The sequence below is a fragment of the Colobus angolensis genome, unplaced genomic scaffold, assembly GCF_000951035.1.
Source record: "Colobus angolensis palliatus isolate OR3802 unplaced genomic scaffold, Cang.pa_1.0 Scaffold51, whole genome shotgun sequence".
Classification (NCBI taxonomy): Eukaryota; Metazoa; Chordata; class Mammalia; order Primates; family Cercopithecidae; genus Colobus; species Colobus angolensis.
The window spans coordinates 4,182,883-4,194,484 of NW_012118599.1; the positions used below are offsets into that span (position 1 = coordinate 4,182,883).

At 41.3% G+C, this 11,602-nt stretch overlaps 1 protein-coding gene across 1 annotated transcript in view; it reads left to right on the forward strand.

Annotated features, from left to right (window-relative positions):
* The first annotated feature begins 7,156 nt into the window (after positions 1-7,156).
* GSTA3 (glutathione S-transferase alpha 3) overlaps positions 7,157-11,602 on the forward strand; it is a 10,228-nt gene continuing 5,782 nt past the window's right edge. Inside the window, exons 1-3 of the mRNA XM_011960228.1 lie at positions 7,157-7,195; positions 9,365-9,472; positions 11,464-11,515. Coding sequence (XP_011815618.1) covers positions 9,386-9,472; positions 11,464-11,515 — 139 coding nt within the window. The 5' untranslated portion in view covers positions 7,157-7,195; positions 9,365-9,385. The remainder of the gene's footprint in view (positions 7,196-9,364; positions 9,473-11,463; positions 11,516-11,602) is intronic.

Genomic DNA, 11,602 nt, shown 5'->3' on the forward strand with positions numbered 1-11,602 from the left:
CAGGCTGGTCTCGAACTCTTGATCTCAAGTGATCCACCCGCCTCAGCCTCCCAAAGTACTGGGATTATAGGCGTGAGCCACCACAACCTGCTTCTCGCAGAATTTTAAACACTCCCTTTTCCCAATTAACCAACACTCTGACCGCCAACTGGCCTCAGAGGCTGAGAGTCTCGCAGTTCGGGCCTTGCTTACACACACATCTCCTGTCTGTCCATACAAAGTTCTACACACATGCTAATAATAACTGTAATAATGGTGACTGTTTTTAATAATTAGCTGCTATTTTACTCATAGTACCTCATTTAAACCTCACTCTAATCTGGTGAGGTAGGTGTTACCATCTCTATTTTACTAATAAAAATTAGGCTCTGAGATACTAAGCAGCTTACCTTGTTTACATAATTTAATGAATAGTTGAGCTGGGTTTTGAGCCTAGAACTCAAAGGTTGGTGCTCTTCACGTATCGTTCATGTGATATAAGGAGACACTAAGCTGATAGAATTTAAAGTAAAGCAAAGTTAAACCTATGCTAGTCCATACCATGCTAATGCATATTCTGGGAGGCACTAAATGTGCTGTGCAGGGCAACGTAATTCAGTGCTCTTCCATATTGCATAGGGCTGGCAATGTTAAGTACACAAATCTGTGTTTAGGTCAAGTGTATTTCCTTCTGCCTCATTCTTCCTTTCATCTCTTCTTCCTTGCCTCCATTTTCTACTGGAAGTTCCCTTTTGCTTCATCTCTGTTCTGATTTATATTAATTACTATGAGAAATGATATTAAAATTCCAGTACATTTGAAGGGAAAATTAATTTGCCCATAATCTCATAACCCCAATGCACATTATTTTTCTTGTTCTGTATTCCTCTCAGTATTTGCCCATGCACATACAAGTCTTCATACTGATAACCATAGTATAGAAATAACTGAGTATTCTGATTATTTTTATTACTTACCTATTTAAAATATTACCTTTTTTTCTAAATTTCAAACATAGTACAAGCTTACTGCACAAAATTTGCAAAAAAAAAAAAAAAACCCAAACCTAAATGCACACATGCACTTAAGAGCTCATGCACGCACACATCACCTCCAATTCCACCAGCCAAAGATAACCATTGTTAATTATGAAAATGTGTATGCATCTATATTTTTCTATACAGAATCTACAATCTAATGGGATTAAAGTTTGGCATTTAGGAAGCACTATGATTGATGCAGATATGTAATGATTAAGACTTACAGATCGTGCTTTTATACTATCAGGCCCTGAGCTAAGCACTTAATCTTTAATCCTTAACAACAGCCTTATGAAGTAGGTATTATTATCACCCCATTTTACAAATGGGGAAACTGAACAAAAAGAGGCAAAGTAATTCATCCCAAGCCACACAGTATCAAGTGCCAGTGCCATGATTTGTTTATTTATTTTTTGGGGGACGGAGTTTTGCTCTTGTTGCCCAAGCTGGAGTGCAATGGTATGATCTTGGCTCATTGCAACCTCCACCTCCCGGGTTCAAGAGATTATCCTGCCTCAGCTTCCCAAGTAGCTGGGATTACAGGTGCCTGCCACTGTGCCTGGTTAATTTTTGTGTTTTTAGTAGAGATGGGATTTCACCATGTTGGCCAGGCTGGTCTCGAACTCCTGACCTCAAGTGATCCACCCGCCTCGACCTCCCAAAGTGCTGGGATTACAGGCTTGAGCCACCACGCCTGGCCTTGTGCCATGCTTTGAACCCAGGCAGTTTGGCTCCAAGACTGGCTTGTGAACTACACTGACATGAAGCTACACCCTCACCCAGGCCTGGATGTGTGGGTATGTCAGGGAAAGCTTTCAGCAGGCAGTGGCCTTTCTGTGGCCTAGAAGGTTAGAAGGAGGTAGCCAAGAGAGGAGGTGGAAATGAAGACACACAAGGAGTGTGTTCTAACACCCAAGAGCCTGTGCAAAGGCAGTGAGGGCAAGAGGGCAGGAAAGTCTGAAGGTGAGCATGGCTAGGTTAGGGAGGAAGAGTGGCCAACATGAGGCTGGGCAAATAAAGAAGGTGGGTTATGCAGGGCTTTGTAAACTCTGTTGAGTTTGGATTTCACCGTGAGGGCATTAATGGCTCACTGAAGGTTTTGAGTCAGAAAATGATGCAGACGGCCCAAGAACACCGAGTCCAGTGTGCAGGACACTGCAGCAATGGGGCCACAAGTGAGGGCAACCTGCTGACTGGACAGAGACTGAGAAGGAAATGGCAGGACACACAGGGAGATGGGGGAGTTAGGATGGATGGCAGATTTCCAGCCTGGGCAACTGGGTGGACCAACAGTGTGGATCTTTAATCTCTAAGATTTGAAACCTGACTTCAGTTTGGGACAGGGTCAGTTGGAGTTGCCTGAGAGGCTGGTAGGTGAACATGCCCAGAAGGCAGCTGTACAGGATAGGGGGTCTGATGCCCAGGAAAAAGGTCTGGGCAGAGTGTCTTCCCAGAAACCTGCCTTGCAGTTCAGTTGCTGATTTCACTAAACTCTTCTAGCTACATCTAATGGCGTTGATGTGCCCAACTAGAGTTGCCCAGACCTTTCTCTACCTCAGAGAGACGTGGGAGGGATTGCTGCTGTCCCGGGGAAAACAGATCTGAGTGGCTCTTCAGGGCTAGCTCTAGGTATGAAAGTTGACACCAACCTGTCTCACTCCAGGAGTGTGATGTGCCTGTGTTATAGGAGTCCTAACCAGTGACCAGGACACATTCTCCACTCTCTCTCCTTGCCACCGCTCCCCCACCCCCGACAGAATGGGACACAAGCCATAGCAACTCTACCTCCTAACTACCTCACATATCTCTGTCCTTCTCCCATCCCCTTCCACTTTGTGGGTCAAAGCCTCATGGTTTCTCATCTCCACCACCCCAGGGTCCTCCCAGTGGGTCTTCCTGCCAGCAGCTTCACTTCGCTCTAGTCTCTTCTTCAGGTACAACCAGAGTAGGTTTGCTCAAACACAAATCTGAATATCACCGTCTTTCTTCAAATTCTTCAGTGAGTCTCCATGTCATGCAAGATGCATTCTCACCACACTCCTCACTCTCATCTCCAGCTCAATGAGTCTCTTGAGAACAGCAGGGCCTGCTTTCTCCCTGCCTGGGTGCATTTGCTAGCCATGCCTGGCAAGCTCCGTCCCACTGGCCACATCTAACTCCTATCTCATTGCTTCCTGGGAGCTTTGGCCTCTCCTATGTGCCCTCTACAGAGTCCTGGTGAGCCTCTACTAACACCTGAGGGACACTGTGTCTGCACAATTGCCCTGTGACCTCATGGTGTGTGGCATGGCCTGCTGGGTCCCCATTCCTGCACCACCAAAGAACAATAACAGCTGCACAGCTCCACACATATTTAGAGGAACTGAGGATATAAGGCTGGGCTTTGAGACCTCACAAATCCCCACACCCTCTGCCCTACTCTGCATCTCACCCATTTCTACAAAACATACTGATGTGTGTCCCTCAAATGCTATGTATAGACCTTGCATGGGTCCTGACAAAGATAAACCAATGGCAAAGAAATTTTTATGAGACAATCGAGGAAATTTGCATGCAGTTATTTGACAAAATTAAAAAACATAAACTTTCAGTGTTATAGTAGAATAAAATTATGATGTCTAGAAAAAAAGCACTTACATTTTAAAGAAACATACTAAAGTATACCTCCAGCAATACTAAAATGCATATGCACAGTGTTCTTCATTGCAGCATTGTTTGTAATTCCAAAACATCAGAAACAACCTAAATGTCCACACATATAAGAATGGTTGCAGGCCAGGCACGGTGGCTCACACCTATAATCCCAGCACTTTGGGAGGCTGAGGTGGGTGGATCATGAGGTCAGGAGTTCGAGACCAGCCTGGCCAATATGGCGAAACCCTATCTCTAATAAAAATACAAAAATTAGCCAGACATGGTGGTGTGCACCTGTAGTCCCAGCTACTTGGAATGCTGAGGCAGAAGAATTGCCTGAACCTGGGAGGCGGAGGTTGCGGACAGCAGAGATCATGCCACTGGACTCCAGCCTGGGCTATAGAGCAAGACTCCGTCTCAAAAAAAATGAATAAATAAATAAAAAGTGCTTGCATAAACTATAATGCATTCATATGGTGGAGTATTTTGCAACTGTAGAAAAATAAATGAAGACATCTATGAACTTAGATGGAGGTGATTTCCAGAATTTATCATTAAGTGTGTATGTGTGTGTGTGTGTGTATGTAGGGGGAGGCAACAACCACACAAAACAAGGTGCGAAAGAGTATTATAGTATGCTGCCCTTTATGTAAGAAAGAAGGGGTTATAAGAAAATATGTACTTGAGCAAAAGAAAAACAAAAGGGGAAAGTTAGAAATTAGTGAGATTGGTTATCTACAGGGGGATGAGTGAGAAAAGGGTGGGAAAAAGAGGGACTAGGAATGGGGAATTAGGGACAGAGAGAGACGGTGTCTCCAAAGACACTTTTTTGTTTAACTCTGGCTCTTAGAATCATGGTAAAGTTCTGCATACCAGAAAACTAAGTAATTAATTGAAACCAACCAGGATGTAAGGAAACCCCAAAGTGGAATATACAAACACTAACAACCTAACAGCATTTCAAATGAATAGATAACCAAACTGAAGGAGGTGGGAGGGGGAAAGAACTGACCTAAATAACCATAGAAAACAGCATTTTGACTGGATACTGTAAGGCTCAAGACCAAAAAAAAAAAAAAAAATACAGAAAGAAGGAAAAATACTGTATTCTTGTTAGTAGATTTGTTTTTCACAGAGGTATGCGTTGGCAATTCTGCAGCTATTTTATGTGTACTAGGATTAAACGAATATGCAAATATTGTATATTTTAGATAATCATAGCCAGGTTTCTCACTTGTCAGAGAAGTTAGAAATAAGGAAAGGAGATGACTAAATGAATCTATTGAATTGAAACAGTAGGTATCAGTATGAACTCATTTTTTAATCATATTTATACAGGTAGATATATAAATACATACAGAAGTGTATGTATGTGTGGGTTCATACATACATATCTTTCCCACTGGGGAGAGCCTAGAAGCATTGAAAACCCAGAAGCAATGAGTACACATAGTTCCGAGATCCTAGTTTTGAAATACCTTCCCCAGTAAAAGGAAACAAGGATCTTTGGCTGACTTCAAGGCTGAGGCACAGACAATACAAGATAAGCCTGGAACATCTTTGGCACAGAAAGTAGCTGGAAATACTCACAATAAGAGAGGAGGTTTGTCATAAAAGACACAGAAGCCAATCTGAAGGAGCTCCTACAGGCTAAAGCTTTATTTGAGCAATAAAATAGATATTGATGGTATTAGATTATAACCTTTAGAATAAAATATCTATAAATCTGTACTAAGAAAATAATTGAATGAATGGAAGGATAAATAAAGGAGAAGAGACAACTTTTCTTTACAGAAGAATTCCAATTATTAAATGTAGATGGAAAGAGGGAAATAGAAAGTCACTATCAGACACACATTATAGTAATATTGGCTGCATGCAAGATCCATAATGGATGCTCAAGTTAGTGAGTAGAAGCTTGTTTTGAAACTGAATATTTTTATAGTCACAAAGTATCTTCCACAAGATATTTATGAATTCCAAAGGGATAAATAGTAATATTACAGTTGATGAACCTGGCAGATACTACTTTAATCAAGGGATTAAGGTTAAGATCACAATGAATAAGACATACTATGTCTTAGATATGAAATTATGTGTGGAAATGATAAGCTGAGACTGGAACAACTGCTGTGACATTTTGCAAAAACTGTGTCATCAATCGAGTCATGAGAAAACATCAGATAGACCCAAACTGAGGTACGTTCCACAAAATAATTGACCATTACTCTTCAAAAGTGCCGCCATCATGAAAGACAAGAAAAGACTGAGGAACTGCCATAGATTGGAGGTAACTAAGGAGATGTGACAATGAAATGCGGTGCTGGGTCCTGGGTGGGATCCTGGGCCAGAAAAAAGATGCCGATTGAAAAACTGGTGAAATTCAAGTAAGGCCTGGAGTTTAGTCAATAGTGTATCAATGTTAAATTCCTGGTTTCCATCATTGTACTATAGTTACATAAGATGGTAACATTAGAGGATGCTGGGTGAGGGGTATTTGGGAAACTTGTACTATTGCAATTTTTCTGTTACATAAATAATCCCCCCCACAAAAGTCTAAAAGATACACATTAGATTATTGAGGAAAAAAACTAAGTCTGATATTTGCTTCAAATATTGTCAATAATTGTTGAAGCAAGGTGATGGGTACATCAAGGCTTTGTAGTGTTCTTTCTAGATTTATGTATGTCAGACAATATCCTTCAGAAAAATAGAAATTACATATACATGTATTAAGCCCTTTCTATATGCCAGGCACTGTGGTTAGCCATGGGGACTTGGCTAACAACCAGGACTTGAGGCCCTGCCTCAAGGAGCTCACAGTCAACAGGGGGAAAGCAGACATGACACTCAGGGAGTGTAGAAAGAGTAGCATGACAGAGGAAGCACAGGATGCCTGGGAGCAGGGGAGAAAAGAGTGCACCATACAGAAGAAACAGCATGCAGAGCCTTGGGCTAGTGATAAAGGCTAGCTTGTACATCATAGAGAAAAATCTGCAAATGACCTCAGGGAAAGCAGCTGAGGTCTTTTGTCTGCCCAGGGCAAGGACGACTCAGCCAGATTCTTTGGGCCTATAAAACTTTGTGACATTATTTGTAATTTAGTCTTTTTAAACAAATTTAGAAGGCAATCTCCCCATGATCTTTATCAAATCTCCCTATCCTCTTTCCTGATATCACCCTCTTATGACACTTTCCTCCTCTCTCCACAATGTTTTCTCATCTGTCATAAAACTGCAGCCTATTTAACCAGATCCTCCTTAAGCAGTGTTTACAGGATACTGGTCCCCAGTGACCTTCTGAGGCAGCCAAATAGATCTGAAATCTTTTTGTGCTTTTATGGATAGCCTTGAAATTAATTGCTGTGATTTTCTTCCCAGCAGAGCTTGGAACTCTGGAGACTAAAGTGGTGTGGGAGTGGCCGCTCCCAACTAGACTCCACCCTCTTCAGAAGGCAGTTGTCATAGTATTTAAACCGCCTAACATGTACATCAGGAGGTGGCCTTGAGAACCTGAGCGGAGACCAGCTGGACTTTAATCAGGTTAGTACTGACCTTAAAAATCTTCATAAATGTTCTCATGTCTACTTCACTAAGGAAAAACAATTTTAAATGTGTTAGTTTATGTGAGTACTTTATGTCCTTGCTGCTTTTGTGTGTGCTTAGGAGATAATTTAAGCATTGTTTGTTAGTTCCTGAAGGACATGTCGGTAAAGAAAAATAATATTCAACGATTAGAAAACAAGGGCAAAGAATTTGATGATATGAGAAAAGTGAGAGCGGTATCATTGTGGGCAATCTGAAGATACAACCACATGGGTGACAGGCCACATGCTGCAGCTTGCTTATGGTAAAGCTGTTTATTAAAAACATGTATGCATGTGATTCATACAGGAGTCAACACACAATTATACTAGATTTAAAGTTGGCAGGGTCACACATTTGGGAGCACCCCTTGATCAGTGAAAAGAAAATACATCTGGACGGTTGTATTCCTCTAGAACTGGTACTTCCAAATGGGAAACCAATCATCAATGCTTGCCAATCAGGATCTAAATTTACACTTCCATCATTGATTTTACACAGATTAGTTTATTGCTCATACAAGTGACTTTGTGACTGAGCACCAAGTAGCATGCTATTTTTCCTTCTTCTTCTCCTCCTTCTTCCCTCCTTCTATTTGTTCTCTTTGCCCTCTTTTTTCTTCTTCCCCCTCTTTTGCCTCTCCCGCCTCTTCTTCCTCCTTATCCTCCTCCTTCTTGTTCAACGTATCTGGGACCAAAGGGCGAACAGGGTTTAAAGTCTCAAAATTGCAAGTGAATCTAAATATATAGGACTTTTAGGGTAGTAGGCAAGTGGATCTAAGAACAGTAATAACCCCCTCTTAAGCTGTTATATTCCCTGTCCAACAGAACGTGCAAAGTCCTTCTATGTGCAAGTTCTTCCTATCTGCCAAATTAAATATTATCCTGGGCTACCCTGCCAAAGCACTTACTCAATTTTTTAAAGTAATTTTTTGTGTAGTCATGATGTTTCTGCTATGTGGCAGAGTTTGGTTGCTTTGATCATTCTTTATAAACAGCAGATTGGTGGGTTTCATAATCAGGATTGGTTGTTTTATTGCCATAATTCTAGCTTGTTTTTTTTTTTTTTCTTTCACAGTTTTTGTTTGTTAGTTTTGAGACAGTCTCATTCTGTTACCCAGGCTGGAGTGCAGTGATGTGACCATGGTTCACTGAAGCCTTAACATCTTGGGCTCAAGTGATCTTCCTGCCTCAGCCTCCTGAGTATCTGGGACTACAGGTGTGGAACACCAATCCTGGCTAATTTTTTTGTTTTAAATAGAGACTTTATTTAATTGCCCAAGCCAGTCCTGAACTCCTGAGCTCAAGCAATCTTCCTTCCTCAGCCTTCCGAAGTGCTGGGATTATAAGTTTGGGCCACCGTGCCCAGCCCTGGTTTGTTTTTTAATTACTCTATACACTGTATTCTAAAACAGCGACCCCTATGAGGCAAATGGAAAAAAAAAAAAGGAAAAGGATTGCTCTTGAGATATCGAGCCATGTTATATCCTATGAAGCACGGACTGAACTTTGAGCAATGCATTACACTGTGCTTAAAGACGATGACAACTTCTCTGCTGCCCAGGAGCTCACAGTTTGAGGGGTGGGGGACACAAAAATGGTAACTTCTGCAGGCTGTAAATATTCAATAATAAGGCAAACAGGAAGAAACTAGTCTGAATGTCAGAAGACCTAGGTTCTAATCCAGACTTTGACACTAACTAGCTAGTTGGCAAATTGCACAAACCTGCAGGAAGGGCTAGCTAGATCCCTTCTATCTCTATAATTTGGGAAGTCTTGAGGGGAGAGCTAGATATATCAATAGAACATAAAGTTTTTATAAGGCACATGAAGTCACCAAACAGGTTGGAACATAATGCAAGTTAGTAGTGCCTGAAATAATTACCAACATAAAAATAAATAAATGAAAACAAAGGTCTTACACAGGAAAGCCTCAGAATCTCAGAGGGACCCTGTGAAGTCACATTGGTGTTGGACCTGTCTAGGGCAAACAGAATTCACAGGTGAAAACAATCCTGCTAAGAAGAAGGAAGACACTCCTGTTGTTCCACCATATATATACTAGCATGCATTTTGCTTCTCTAGACTCATTCATTCATCCATTCATGCGTTCATTCATTCATTTTAGAGAAACCAAGAGACTGTTACCATGGCGGGGAAGCCCAAGCTTCACTACTTCAATGGACGGGGCAGAATGGAGCCCATCCGGTGGCTCTTGGCTGCAGCTGGAGTGGAGGTATGTTCTGAGTTAGGTCATCTTAAGTTGGACCTAATTGATTGTGTCAAAATATTTTAGTAAGCCAAGAGACTTCCATACTAGATGACCTGTGAATATTTTGGCCTCCAATAAAAACATCCCCAGTTATTTTTTTTAAAATGGACAGATTTTACCAAATGAAATTTTAAAAATCTGTCCATCAAAGAGCACAAAAAAGAAGACATGAACAATGAAAATATATTTTGAAAAAAATCATCAACTAATCACAATGAGTGGACCTTATTTGCATTAGGGTTTAAACAAACTATAAAATATAACTTATGACACATAACAATCAGGAACCTGAATATTGATTGAATATTAGGTAATATTAAAGAATTATTGTTAAATTATGAGTGTGATTTTGTGATGTTAGGTATGATGCTTCTGTTATGTTTCAGAGATACACACCAAAGTATTTAGGATGAGATAATATGATGCCTCAGATTTGTTTCATATTACAACTAGAGGAGGAGAGAAGTTGGGCATACAAATGAAAGACTGGCTTGGGTTGGGGATTATTGCAGCTAGATGATTGAAACAAAGAGGACTGTTGTACTTTATGTGTATTTTATATACATATGAGAAATTTACACAATAAAATGGTAAGTACATAAGAAACTAAGTGCCATTAAACAAACTATAAATCACAATGAAGGCAGGGAGGGAGTGGATTGTAACAAATTGCCTGTTAAAGACTGAGTATATTCAGTCAGCAGCTATTTTGTTGTGCACCTACTAAGTGCCAGGTTCTGTCTTGAGGATTGACAGTGAACAAGGCAGACACAATTCCTGCCCTGAGGCAAACTACATACATGTCTACGAGGACTCAGATAAGTAAACAGGTGATTAAAATCAGGGGTGGGGGCTTCTAGAACACCCAAGCATTCCCCAGTGCTACCAGGCCATCCTTCCAGTGTTTGAGCAGGAAATGCTGGAAGGTGTCTGTGGGACTCCGCTAAGCGCTGTCTTCTAGAGGTGTCACTGAGAAAAACACTTCCCAGAGCAGACAAGAGTCCCTCAGTAACTGCCTGAGGGTTTTCCTCCAGAGAAAGTAATGGAAAAACTCAGAAGATCTTGTCCCTCGGGTGTCAGCAGAAAAGGAGGGTTTCAGGTGAAGTGGCGTCCTGTGAAGGGAAATTCTAGTGCACCCCTTCAGCTTCACAGCGCCCTGTGGACCTGAACCTTGGGACGGCGCTTTCTCCATTGCTTCATGAGGACTTGAAACTTTAGCGTCACCCTTTCTCAATCAGATAAGGAAACAAGCACATAAGAAATCCAAACACTGTCATTCCAGGTTGTTTTCTTTGTACAAATGAATACCCTGTTTCACTGTCACCCAAACATCAGTTCTGCAGCTCAGTGCCTTTTCTCCAGTGACATTCCCTCCCTAATCAGGGACATTTGTGAGATCGTGGGGAGGTGAAGTGAACTAAAAGATGGAGCAGGCCAGGAGCAGTGGGTCACCTTTAATCCCAGCACTTTGGGAGGCCGATGGGGGAGGATTGCTTGAACCCAGGAGTTCAAGATGAGTCTAGACCACATAGTGAGACCCCAGCACTACAAAATAGAAATAAAAAATTAGCTGGGTGTGATGGTGCATAAATATCATCCCAGCTACTCAGGTGGCTAAGGTGGGAGGGTCACTTGGGCCTGGTAGATCAAGGCTGCAATGAGCCGTGATCACACCACTGTACTCAAGCCTGGGCGACAAAGTAAGACTTGGTCTCAAAACAAATAAATAAATGAAAAAGAAGATTGAGCAGTTAATTGGTCTGACCCATGCCTGTTTCTTGAGGGATCTAATCTAAATTTCCAAGCAGCCCTGACGAACTTCTTCTGTGTTCCCTTCCAAACTCAGAAATCTTATGTTCTCCAAATTATGTACCAGATGGGGGCCATTCAAGGTCACAAGTCTATAATGCTATGGAACGAACTAACAAGAACCCATTTACTGTTTCTGCTTTCAGTTTGAAGAGAAATTTATAGAATCTCCAGAAGATTTGGAAAAGTTAAGAAATGGTAAGATCAAGTCTCTAAGTGCCTCTAATGAGGGTATCTGGGATCTAGTAGAGAAGGTACAGTTGAAGATTTTTTTTTTTTTTTTTT